This window comes from Podarcis raffonei, chromosome 12 (genome assembly GCF_027172205.1).
Source record: "Podarcis raffonei isolate rPodRaf1 chromosome 12, rPodRaf1.pri, whole genome shotgun sequence".
Lineage (NCBI taxonomy): Eukaryota > Metazoa > Chordata > Lepidosauria > Squamata > Lacertidae > Podarcis > Podarcis raffonei.
In genome coordinates this window covers 59,881,373-59,895,363 of record NC_070613.1, presented here as the reverse complement: position 1 = coordinate 59,895,363, position 13,991 = coordinate 59,881,373, and the positions used below count along the sequence as shown (strand labels likewise).

Genomic DNA, 13,991 nt, shown 5'->3' with positions numbered 1-13,991 from the left:
CCAGGCACTCCTGTCTTCCACTGCCTCCCACAGTTTGGTCAAATTCATGTTTGTAGCTTCGAGAACACTGTCCCACCATCTTGTTCTCTGTCGTCCCCTTCTCCTTGTGCCCTCCATCTTTCACAACATCAGGGTCTTTTCCAGGGAGTCTTCTCTTCTCATGAGGTGGCCAAAGCATTGGAGCCTCAGCTTCACAATCTGTCCTTCCAGTGAGCACTCAGGGCTGATTTCCTTCAGAATGGATAGGTTTGATCTTCTTGCAGTTCATGGGACTCTCAAGAGTCTCCTTCAGCACCATAATTCAAAAGCATCAATTCTTCGGCGATCAGCCTTCTTTATGGTCCAGCTCTCACTTCCATACATCACTACTGGGAAAACCATGGCTTTAACTATATGGACCTTTGTTGGCAAGGTGATGTCTCTGTTTTTTAAGATGCTGTCTAGGTTTGTCATTGCTTTTCTCCCAAGAAGCAGGCGTCTTTTAATTTCATGACTGCTGTCACCATCTGCAGTGATCATGGAGCCCAAGAAAGTAAAATCTCTCACTGCCTCCATTTCTTCCCCTTCTATTTGCCAGGAGGTGATAGGCCCAGTGGCCATGAACAGATGCTAGAGAGCTAGATTGTTCAAGCCACTAGGAAATATACAGATTTTCATTATTAGGTTGCCAGTTCAGTCTTATTCATCAATACCTAATCCATAATGCGGTAGAAATCTCTGTGCACCACAGCTGTTACGTACCCTGCATTGGCTGAGATCCAATGTATGCCAGTTGCTCTAATAAATTTGGGAAGCTTTTGCCTACCTCATAACAAATCAGAAAGAGCACTACGAGCATGAATAATTTCCTCTTTAAATGGACTGAAATTATTCTTAAAGTAATTAGTGGGTTTGACTTAAACACCTGCTAGAAATCTGTTTGATTCCTTTCATTCAACCAAGTTGGTTATGAAAACTGGAATTGAAAGTATTCTTCCTATTTCTGCCTGTAGTTTTCCCCATGATCTGCAGTTTGTTTTGTTTTGAGAAAGCAACAACAACAACTGGGGTGCTTTAGGGCAGGTTCAAGAGAGACCCAAAGACTATTCAGAGGATTCCCCTCCGTGCGTATTTCCAACGTATGGAGCAGAAGCAGCCCACAGATCAGAGAAGAAAGTTGCTGCAGGACACACTTTTTGAGTATCTGTGAGGACACTATCCCTTTTAATTTTGAACTGAATTGTGAATTCCTACTATTTGGTAGGAAAAGGTGAGTGATAGATTATTGGAATGTGTCTTTGGTGTTTCTTGCCTGCCCACTGAATGAAGGGCACAGGGGTGTGGTTGCACTTTAGCCTGCTGTGCCCACTTTGCCCTAGGCACACCACTAGATTTTGTTCCCAGGAGGTTCCCTGCAAGTAACTCTGGATTCTGTGGAAATGAGAAAACATAGACAGACACAATTAGCATGGATGATGCTGAATCAATCTTGGGCAGAAAAGAAGGGAGCAAGAAAATCTTCCCATAAGACAGTATGCTACTCCCATTTCATCGCTCAGTTCCTCCCAGCGGTTTCTACCTCCACTGGTACTAAAACGAATTTTACTGTATAGTAAAGAGTAGGAGGTGAATGGTAAGAAGATTGGCTTATGCACGGAAAATAAAGCCATTTTAATTAGACATTAGAGAACTGTGATAGAATTGGATTTATTTCGAAAGTTCTAGTAGGATGACCTGGTAGGTCACTCTTTTTCTCCTGAGACTCTAAGAAAAGCAGCTTGATACCGAAATGAACTGAGAGGTATTGTCCTTGCGGTGGAGGACAGGTCGAGACCACTGCACATGTCTTGTTCTGCTGTCCCCTTGTTTTTCTGTTCTGCAACAGATATTTGAGCCTGATGCTGAAGCAGAGGTTAAAGTGTTCAGACTCCTACAGGGTTTCCTTTTTAGCTGCAGGTAGGATAGTATGGAGAAAGTAGCAGAAGATCTGAGCAGCACCATGAAACTATGTCGTCATTAGACTTGAGTGGTACTTTTTAACCTCATTAGGCCTATATAGTTTTATCTCAAATGATCTCCTCCTGTGAATAGATGCCAATTTTATGTTTCGATTCATATAGTCCTGTCTTCTGGAAACCAAGCCTTATGAGGAATGGTTGAAGGAGCTGGATATGTTTAGCCTGGAAAAGAGCAGACTGAGAGGAGATATGAGAGCCATCTTCAAATATCTTAAGGTCTGTCACATGGAAGAGGGAACAAGCTTGTTTTCTCCTGCTTTGGAGGGTAAGACAATTTCATTTCCCAGAAGGTGGAAGCAGTAGCAAGGGAGTCATCTGTCTTGTACCTGGTCCTCACCAACAGGGAAAAACTGATTGATGAAATGGGAGGAAGTGAACATGTCCTTTTGGGTTTTATTACACAGGCAAGGGAAAGCTGAGTGTAGTTGGGTGTCCAAGATGAGTGGGAGTTTCTTAAAGGTGAAATATTGAAGACACAAAGGCAGACAATTCCAACAAGAAAGAAAACGTGGGAGGCATCTGGTTTGGCTGCATAAGGAGCTTATAGATGAGATGAGATATAAGAAAGGTGTGTATAGTGGTACCTCCGGTTACGAACTTAATTTGTTCTGGAGGTCCATTCTTAACCCGAAACCGTTCTTAACCTGAGGCGCGCTTTCGCTAATGGGGCCTCCTGCTTCCACCATGTGACTTCCGCTCGCATCCCGGGGCAAAGTTTGCTGCCAGGAGCATCTACTTCTGGGTTAGCGGAGCTCGTTACCCGAAGTGTTCATAAGGAGGATGGTAACCCGAGGTTCCACTGTATAAGAAATGGAAGAAAGGGGAAATAACAAAGGAGGAATATACATGAGTAGCAAAACAGTTGTGAGGAGAAGATGAGCTGGACCAAGCTCAGAATGAATTCAGTCTTGCAAGAGAGGTTCAAAATAATTTCAAAATGTTTCTTTGTCTATGCTTGAAGTAAGAGGAAGAACAGGCAACTAGCAGGTTCACTGAATGGAGAAGATGGAGAAATGCTGTTGGGTGACAGAGAGAAGGCAGAACTGCTTGACACCTACTCTGCCTCTGTCTTCATCAAAAGGAAAGTGATGCCCAGCCTAGTGATAACAGCATAAAGGATGCAAGGAGGGAGCTGCAGCCCAAGATAGGAAGAGAAGTAGTAAGGGAACATTTTGAAAAGGATACTTTTATTACTAAGACCCAGCATGGCTTTCTCAAAAACTAGTCATGTCAGGGACGCAGGTGGCGCTGTGGGTAAAACCTCAGCGCCTAGGACTTGCCGATCGCATGGTCAGCGGTTCGAATCCCCGCGGCGGGGTGCGCTCCCGTCGTTCGGTCCCAGCGCCTGCCAACCTAGCAGTTCGAAAGCACCTCCGGGTGCAAGTAGATAAATAGGGACCGCTTACCAGCGGGAAGGTAAACGGCGTTCCGTGTGCTGCGCTGGCTCGCCAGATGCAGCTTTGTCACACTGGCCACGTGACCCGGAAGTGTCTGCGGACAGCGCTGGCTCCCGGCCTATAGAGTGAGATGAGCGCACAACCCTAGAGTCTGGCAAGACTGGCCCGTACGGGCAGGGGTACCTTTACCTTTACCTTTTAGTCATGTCAGAGGGATCTTATATCTTTTTTTGGTGGATCGGGGGGATGCTGTGGATGTAGTGTATCTAGATTTAGTAAGGCTTTTGACAAAGTCCCCTATTATATTATTTTGGAGAAACTGGTGAAATGTGGGCTGGATGAGGTTACTGTATGCAAAGCATAATCCCTGGTTTGTATTGAGTTGTTTAAAGTGTGGTGGCTGTGTGATACAAAACTCAGAGAAAAGGAGACCAGTCTATATAATCACAGAACCTGTTTACATCAATGTGGAACGGGATGGGTTTTTTTACTCTAGTAAAGCAATAGAGGTAAATGCTAGGTTGGGGTATCAACCACACAGCATCTTGTGGTTGTACACTTGTACTTAGAAACATAAATAGTCTTGCTGCTATTCATTGTGCTTCAGATTTAAAATGAGGGAATTTTGCTTACTTCTGACACCAGTTACAGGAAATTACAGTTGCCAATTCATAGCCCTGTATTAACTTATTACTCCTCTAAAATCCTTTAATAGCCTCAAACAATGAAATAGAAAAGTATATAGAAGGAAAATTCAGAAAGACAAGAAATAAAATCTGAAATGACACAAGAGTCAAGCATAAAATACAATAAAAATCAATGAATAGCAGCTCATGGTATATTTCTCTAGAGAACATGAGATCAATGCAAGGACAGGGTTTTTATTAATTCCTGAATTCCCAACATTTCAAGACCATTTCCCCTCCTTTGATGGTTCTATATTTAATCCAGAATAGTGCTGGACTTTGTGAACCCCTGAGTGGTCACACTATTACAGTAAGCGCAACAGCTCTTTCCTATCTCAGCAATGAAACTTAATGGAAGTTTAAAAAACAGCAACACAGTGCAGTGAGCCAAGGCTGAGAGAGGAAAGAGATTCACTGGATGACTAAAACTCACAGAAACTAGGTGAAATGAAGAACATAAATTTGAGATGTGAAAAACCACCCGCTTCTTCAGTTCTTACTCTTCTAACACAAACAGGACTCAGGAAGGAGAAATCAAGTCTTAAAATAATGTTCCTTTTCTGTGCTCAAATGTTCAGACACCATCCTGTCCATCATCAAAACCAATGCCTTTTTCAGCCATAGCATGCAGGAACGCACTTCCATTCCCTCTCAGTTGAGCGCCATTGCAAGCCAGCACTCTCCCACCTGCATCTTGCCCAGTGCTTTTCTTTAAAAATGTTTAGAGGTACTCTCATTTTCCTACTCATATTGAAATACTGCCCTGCAATGAGGCCAAACTTAGATTCACAAAATGTTTAGGGGTATGCGTTCCCCCCAGAAAAAAGCACTGGTCTTGCCTTGACATACTTCTGAGATGCCCCAAATGAACATTTCAAGTGAAAACGGAAACTGGCCAGTGTTTGCAAGTCCACACTTTTTATAAGACCAATGAATTCACTTGGCTCCTAGTTGCTCCCAGTCATGACTGGTCAATCTACAGGGCAGGCCAATTCATGTTTCCTTTTCTTCAATCCCTCTCCCACGTAGCGGTGGTGGGCTTTAGGCTTTCCAGCCAGGCCTCTCCCATTGCACACATGCGCGTTTGCCCTTTCGAACTGCCCTAGTCATCTGCCAGAATCAGAGAGAACGAGGGGGGTGGGTGCACCTTGAGCTGACCTGCACCAGAACCAGGGGTGACCCCCAAACCAGCTAGGGAGACAGCTTGCCGTAGTTTTCAGCAGCTCTGCAACTGTTCAGGGCTGCCCCGAGTCGCCCAGCAGTAACAACTGTAACAACTTCATGGTGAGTTCCGGCACCTGTTTTTCTTTAAATAAATAAATAAAAAGCACTGATCAAAACCTTTCCCATCTGTCTTATTGTATGCGACTACAGAAAAAAGAAAAGTTTCACAAAAGAATTGCAGTGGGAACTGCAACAGGGATGGTGTTCTGTCTGACATGAAATTTGCAATAGTTATGTTCATGGCTTCCAGCATCTCCACAGACGATCACCCTAACACAGCCGTTTTCATGGTTTTGTTAACAAAGTAAATTCAAGAGAATGGTCACATTTTTATGTTGCAGCCTGGGTACATGGATTTGCAGTGGAAAGAGTCTCAAGGGGAAAGGCATGTTCTAAGCCCTCAGGAATGTGAGTTGGGGACTTAGGCTGGAGGATCATTCCTTCAAAAATAGAAGCAAGATCTTTGAAAGAAAAGGAAATAATCTAAAAAGAAAGTCAAAAGGAGTTGTATCGGTAATATTGATACATGCTTCTGAACCACTCTAGCAGCAATTTGAGGATAGTAAATCATGGCAGCATAGCCATGCCCAGCACATTTCATTAGAGAGGGCACCCAGAGTGGTGTTTTTTTTTAAGGTGAACATTTATTGAATACGTACACATACTCAGTCACAAATAAAATTCTTATTTTTTATTTTAAAAGATATTTTCTTAATAAACAAAGTAAACCAAAAATAAGGACATGAAAGAAATACTATTAAATCAGGTTGAAAGCAGCATAAGGTTGAACATTTTCATTGAACTTAATATCCCAAAACATTACAAAAAATACCAGTTTTTCCACAAACCTGTTTGGCTGGATTATATGTATTCTTTTCTAATAAATTAGCTTAATCATAGCTAATATGAACCAAATTTTCTCAATCCATTCAGCTATAGTAGGAGTTATGCTGCTCCCCAATTTTTAGCTATTATAATCTGAGCAGCAGTTATAAGGTTAAACACTATTTCTTATTATTTTCCAGAATAACTTTTTAGATAACCAAGTAGAAATATTTAGGGTTCCAATGGTATGTGATATCCTAACATATCTGAAATTTGTATTGGAAGAGTGGGTTCTTCCATGGCACTTATGAACTCCTCAGTTGTCAGAATAATTTGATTCTGCAATATCATATTTATGTTTTCTAGATCAGTATCTTGCTATTGTCTGAAATCTTTAACTACACTGCATATTGAATACATATTGCCTGCAGCAATAAATGGTCAACAACAGTTCCTGAAAAGCTTGAGCAGTTTTACTACAATCAGGTGGTATACAAATTTTGTTAAACAAAAAAATAAACTGAATGCCCTATTGCAATAAGTGAAAAATATTCCTGGAAAGCTAGTTGAGAAAGTAGCTGTAGAATGCTTGATAACATTTCTAAAAAACGAAATAAACCTCAGGCAAAAAGCCAGAGGATCTTTGCCACATAAAATTAATAAACATCAAACAAATTAACATTGTCCTGTTTTGAGAAACGAACAGTACAAACCTGTAAAGGTCTACTCAGAAGTAAACCTCACTTAAATCAAGGGGACTTACTCCCAGGTAGATGGGTTTAGGAATGCAGTCTTAAAAAAATCCTCAGCAATAAGGGGTTTCTGTTAACTGAAAGCATACTGCAGATGATTTCAAAGTCAAAGTGGAAGATAATTATTTGTAAATCCAAAGATGAAGAACCAAACCATCTGAATTCTATTTTAGAATAAACATTGTTAATTGTCAATTCTAGATAGCATTTCTTCTCTGCAAAATCCCTTTTGACAAATAATATTTGCGTACCAAACACACTATGAAGAAGAGTAATAACAGATATCAAGGCTGCAGCTTTTATAGGAAAGGAACAGATGGATAAGGTGGAACTATAATTTTCCAAGGCACACATTTCAGGTTTGGCTCTGGACACTGACTGGAGGGGGAAATATACAGTTACACTCAATGTCATGGCATTCCCAAGCAAAACTACGGTACTTTAGACTTGTTTTACCACATCCAGAAGTTAGTGGGACTGACATGTAATGATTACTATTACCCGAATTATAAAGGTTATTATAAGAAACACAAGCCTTGAAATGCTCATTGGGCGCTTCAAAGACAGCATGGACAAGCTCTGCAGCTTAGCAAGCACACACTTCTTGGGATCAGCATTGCTCTGTGGGTCTCAGCTGGAGGACCCAAACAACAGCTCAGGGATTGTACTCCTTCCTCTGCACAGCTAAGAGGTAACCTCAGTTCTGAATCTTTGTATTACAAGAAGCCTGGTTTATGGGATACCACCAAGCACTTGATGCAAAGATGAGGAACTCCAGACCTGGAAGCCAAATGCAGCCCTCGAGACCTCTCAGTCTGGCACTCAGAATTCCCCCCAGGTCACACCCCTCTTCCCACCCACATCTCTAACTGGCCCTGTTCCACACTCCACCCCAGGTTCTTCTGTATGGATGCAAAGCATCCTTGAACAACTGCAATCATGCCTCTTGCTTGCAAGACAAATGTTGATGAAGCATGCATTGTGTTTTAATGCTGTTCCACATCTAGGGACCTTAGGGTGAAGGGTGTGTAAACAATAACAACAGCAGCAGCAGCAGCATGCAGAAATCTCTGGCTTTTGTGTGAATAGACTGCAACGGACTGTCCTAGATCTAGGGTACCAGAGACTGTTGGTGAATATTAGAAACTAATAAATGGTAGTAGTTAGATAACATTTGGGATATAATGGAAAATACAAGCTGCGGAACTGTGCCAGGCAAGGAATTCATGGGTTAGCGTATGCAAACCAGCCTGGCCAGACTAGCTAAGTGCAGCTAAGTTAAGGAGCACTGGGGAGCCAGGTACTGAGCATCAAGGACCATTGGCAAAGAAAAATAAATGCCCTTGCTCCACCTGCCTCCCCACCCAGCTCTGAGGAGTGGACAGAGACAGGAGAGTGGGCAGGTTGCCATGGTGACCGGGGGGGAGCAAGATGTCACAGGAACAATTATCCGAAATGTAAAAGTTTGCTGGGAAGGAGTGGGGCAGAATTCCATGGGCTGCTGCAGAGGAAGAGAGGGCAGGCAGGATGGCTCTGAATGCAGTGCTGGGGGTGGGGCAGGGGCGGCAGCTCCTGAGATGAGAAAGCTGTAAACTCTGCACTCAGGTTGTACATAGGTGTTAATAAACCACATTTCAAAGATGCTGCAGACTCCGTCATTCCTCCCTGAAGAGTCACAGACTGTGGTTGAGGGCCATGACCCCAGGAATCTTGTGCACCACTCAGCAGACATTGGGGTATAGCGCTGTACAGAGATTGCTATACCCACCTTGACAAATGGACCTCATAAGGTTGTCCATTTCAGTCCTTGGGCTGAAATCAGGTTATCCACCCCGACTTAATGGCTTCTTAGGGTAGGGATTTCATTTTTCATGAATTAAGAGATCATGGATTGAAATGAATCTTTAACGGTGAATTCTCCAAATCTGAACTGGAAAATCTGAACTGAAAAAGCTGGTGCTGAAATGTCTGCAGCTCCTTCTTCAACCTTCAAGCTCAAACATACAGCAAAAAAGCAGTTTTGGGTTGCAGCCCAGCATCCACCTTTGTTAACATGGATGATCCTCACCAGCAATAATGTCAAACTTTATACATCCATAAGCCAAGCTCCCAGTGATGCATTTAGCCATAATGCTGCTATTTATACCTCTATAAAGTTAGTTTATTGCAATATAAATAGTAATGCTAATGGCATTAACGGCAGAGTTCTGTGCTATCACAGATGTTGAGCGCTGCTTTGCTGCTGTTTGTATTGCAGTTTATATCGTCATAAACTTAGCAGGGTAGCCCAAGTTGCCTCATTTACCCTGCAAGGAAGATGAACGTCTGCACTTAGGATGCAAAACCAAGCCTGGTTATAGAGTCATTTTTCTGTATGCGTTTTTGCAGTATTCCATAGATAGCTTTGAATGAGCACCATGCAAAAGCATGTATCTAAGGAGCCCCGAGGCCAGGCAAGGAGTGTGGGGAGAGGCCTTATATAGGCTCCAAGGCTCATTGGCCCAAATCTTGCAATAGCTAGGAAACTGTGGCCATTACAGAATTCTCTTCCCAAAGCGCTTGCAATGTCTTTGAACTTCTAGACACCACAAGACCTGAAACTCTTCTTTGCAACCCACTCTTGCCTCTAAGGGAGGAGGTGGGTGGTGCTACCTCTCTACTGCACTGCCCTCATTCCCTGTGTGACAGACTTTGTTAAAGGCAAATAGAGGAATTACTTCTCAAAATATATTTATGGGTGTTCTGAGATGCAAGTTTAAACAGAGAGAGATTTGCCCAAACTGTCTTGGTAGGGCAATTTACCTTCGCGTAATTGTACTAAGCAAGGAAACCTTTTAGATAATGCATGTAATAGAAAACTTACGGTCTCCGTGACATCTCAGGGGCCCCACAGTCAACTTGGCTTCTGAGCCAGGCCGGTCGATATCTCCAACCATTACTTGACTGACAGGCAGGTGGTCTTTGTAAGATAGGAGGCCAGCATCTTTTCTCCTGAGTGACCACAAAAGAAGAGAACATCACAAGCTATCCATTGAAGAGTGATTTTTTTGTCCCAGAGAGCACTGTATGGTGAAATTATCATTCTAAGAAAATAGTTGTTCCAAAATAACAATGAAACCAATGCAATGATCTTATTAGCCTTTTCCTACGTTGCTACAAGACACAAGCTCCACATGCAATAGGGGAGAGTGGGGAAGGGTGCCCCAACTCCATCATGTCACCAGGCACATCCCTTCTGCCCTCTGCGTGTTAGAGGGCTCCTGTTTGTGGTAGGGACCCTTCTCTATGCATGTCAGCTGCCTGCACACTGCAGGGTCCTAATTATACAGGGTTCTCAATCAGTGTTTCGCAAGATGTGGGTTGCTAATTGCAAGTGGGTCTGAAGGAAACACAAAATAATTGTGGTTTTTAATCATTAACTGGTATGATGAATGCCTCTTGCAACCTTTTGGCCTATCGTAATGCTGTGGGGACACTTATAACCAAATGTCAAAGGGCTCAATTCTGCCATCCCTCTGAGACTTGCCAAAATTGACTTTATTGTGAATCGAACTATTAAAAATAGCCCAAGTTTGTTATATCCGCTTGTGTAACTGTGTTATTAGAATATATCTTTATAGCCTATGAAGCAGTGCCCTGCAATCAGATGGTTAATGTTCTTCCATTCCCATTAAAAATATGAGAAACTTTATAAGTACTATAAATGTTTCATCAAATTCCTCATTAATTACTTAACCCCTGTGTTAAGTAAATTTTTGCTTGGCTACATCAAGTCATGGTTATAAGATACCTGAACACAACCAATGGCTATTGAAAGCCTACAGTCCAAAATTCATGTGACAATGAAACAATGGGTCACTTTACAAGTAAATTTGGATTGGTGGACCAGCATACCAAACCGGCTGGGAAGAACTGTTCTGAATCATGTGGGGAGCCTACCGGGGTAGCAAGTCTTTGAGCCAGTCATGCAACCCTCAGGCACATGGAAGGCAGCAGGACAAGTGACAGAGCATCTCCATCTTCACATGGAGGATTTCAACACCCAAACAGGGCTTGCATTAACCCTGAGCTACTAAGCTATATTTGCAATCAGATAGCGGTCTGTGTATTCTCCTCTTCTCTGCTTTTTGTCTTGTGATTTCTTTAACAAACAGCAAAACTACATTTTCAGGAATTCTTCACCTTCATCTTGAGCCCATGAGGGGGCCAGGGAACCAGAATGACAGCAGATTGACCAAATGCAAAAGCAGAGCTGAAGCTAAACTTACACTGTACTTCAAACTAATATAGGAATTACTGCTTCCTTTGGAGGAGTTATCCATTTGCTTCTCAGTTTTTGTTCATACAAATTAATATCAATTCCTACCTGTATCTCATAAATACTATTTATAAATGTCGGTACCACAATTCCACCTCAAAACAGGTTTCATGGAAATGCAAGATCAACAATGATAGTAGAACATTGTATTAAATCTCAAATCTCAGGAAACTAATTAAAAGCATGATTAGACCAAAGACATCCCTTGTGGCTGGTTGATGCCCTTTTCCAGTGCCAGGGAATCTCTCTCCTTGGTGGCTGGTGCAGGTCTGCCTCCTTTCCCCGTCCTCTAAACATCCTGTAAAAAATGTTAAGCCTGGTGTGCATAAAATTGTGTGCATTGTGTATGAGACTTAGTGGAAGTTTGCATTTGCAGAATGTATTTTTTTGCAGAGAATGCAGCAAGTGCAAGAATGTTCTTTTGCCACTAAAGCTGCAACTGGAGGGTAGGGTCTCCCCCCATGTCCCCCCCTCATTCCTGGGATGTGGGTCTCTCTCAGAAGCTGCTGATGCAATGAGGAAGCAACTTGCTTCTCGGAATCTGTCTCTGAGACTAGAGAGAGATGATATCAACAAGTAAGAACGTAAAGAAAACTAAACTACATTGCTAGTTGTTTATGAGCAATGTGTTGATTTGTATTTACAACAAGTTTTCAAAACAAGTTTAAAGACACTTTGCAATAATACTTTGTAACTCCTTTCTTGGTGCCGAAAGCTTGTTGATTCATACTCTGCACAAGGTCCAGATCAGGGAATTCTGCTCACGTAACTCGAACATGTCCTTCCTCTTGGGCAGCTCCCCATTGGCAGGCAGCTCTGTGCCCTCCTCCTCCCCACCCTTCACCTGACAGTACCTGCCCGCCCAGCCCCATCCAGCCAGGATCACAGGGCTCATGAGAGCAATCTTGCACAGCAGAGCTGGGGAACCTCCTCTTTCGGCTGCAAGGCTGTCTCAGCCAAGCCATGCCCACCTGCCCTGTCTGATGTCAAATGTGCAGCAGCAGGTAAAGCTAGGCATGGATGAAAGGGGCTTTGCAGGCACTGCCAATCACCTGATCAGTTGCAACGGTTCTGCCCCTGGGAGCTCTACCATGGGGACCTTACCTAAGGACTAGAATGGTGTCTTTCAAGAGATGGCACCCTCACCCTTTGGCACAGGTATGGTTGCAACTTGCTAGCCAGCAAATTGGTCCTGTTACGTTGTTTCAGGTAACCAGCCCTGGGGGTTGAAAAGCTAGTGAAATGCTGCCTCTATTGGCGACCTGTCGGATTCGGCCTTGGCTCCATCCATTACCTACCAAGGTCCATCCTGACTCTGCTCTGCGTGTTCCAGCCTCAACAGGGGCCTTGGATAGCAGTGCTATATTGGGATGGGTTTGCTCAGAGGGGAACTTTCTACGGTTCTGCTGGGCCCGTTCCACTGAGAAACTAATGGAGAAAGAAAAAAGAAAGAGCACCAAAACAAACTCTCTGTCTCTTTTCCAAAGAGCAGGGAAAGCTCTTCAGCTCAAACGCAGCACAGATTCAAAACCCTGTGAACATATCCAGAAGGACCCATTTCTGGGCCCTGAAAACCTGGAAAACTAGCTGCAGCCAAGTGTCATTAGAAGACAGCAAGGAAGGCTCCACATCAGGAGTTGGTGTTTCATGGTTGCTGCAGGGAATTTCATGACGTTAAACGTTCACTTGGTCGCCACTGTTTACTTAGTCCTTTTCAAGTGATGAAGAGAACATGCATTTCTTTTAAAAAGGAAATGCAATTAAAGCAATTAGGAAAATAAGTATCACGTTTTAGGATGGTATCTTATTAGAATGACTGCCTAACATCAGTGATTAAGAGGGTAATTAGAAACTTAATTACTGTGCTTTTAAAACAGTTAAAGTGTTGTTTGAAAACAGTGGATATCTATAGTGGACTGTTGTTTTTATTTTTGGTTGCTGGAAAATTGCTGTTCTCACTCACTCGCAAACAAGCACGATAAATCTACTTAAAAATACACAAATTATTACTATCCACTTACTATATTTTTCTGCTGTGCTACTGTAGTGGCATAAATTTAGGAGGGGTCACTGCACTGAAAGGGTCCCTCTGCACGCCACATCTTTTTCACAGGGTAAATTCATTAAATCCCCACTGCTTTTTAAGTTGTTATATCTAGGATTTAAGTTATATCCATTCCATCAGTTGCTTTTTAACATGTGAGCCATTGACTTACAGAAGAGTCAATTTCCATTATTTAAGCAAAGGGATTTTTCACTTAGACATGCTTCATGCTGAGACCTAGTTTGTTGTTTATAACAATGGTCACTCATTGTGAGTTGTGGAAATATTTATGCTGCTGAGGAATAACTTGTGACCTGAAGCACAAGGCAGGAAGGGGGACTCATTTGCCAGCCTTTAAGTGGCATCCATTTATATGATGCATTAAGATGTAGGGAATCACATACCCTCCAAGTGTCCCTATTTTCCAGGAACAGTCCCAGAATTACAAAAGCCACTCCAGCTTCTGATTTGACCCCAGAATGTCCCTATTTCTCCCTCCAGCGCCGCCATTGCCAAGCTCAGGAGGCGGATTAGCTGGGGCCTGTTCTGAGCAACGGCCGTGGCAGTGGCAAGGGGGCACCCCATGGCCTCTCCATGGCCTCTGCTGCAGCTCATAGAGAGCAAGGGAGGAGGAGGAGGAGGAGGAGGAGGAGGGGAGGCTGCCACCACTGAAGCCCAGTCCCGGAGGGGCAGGCAGAGGGCCAGGCCACCCTCAGTGGGAGGAAAGGTGGTTTTTTTACAACATGCT

The 13,991-nt window shown here is 43.1% G+C and overlaps 1 protein-coding gene across 1 annotated transcript in view; it reads right to left on the bottom strand.

Annotated features, from left to right (window-relative positions):
• The window catches only part of CNTNAP2 (contactin associated protein 2), a 971,924-nt gene that overhangs the window by 106,048 nt on the left and 851,885 nt on the right, over positions 1-13,991 (bottom strand). Inside the window, exon 15 of the mRNA XM_053359792.1 lies at positions 9,745-9,872. Coding sequence (XP_053215767.1) covers positions 9,745-9,872 — 128 coding nt within the window. The remainder of the gene's footprint in view (positions 1-9,744; positions 9,873-13,991) is intronic.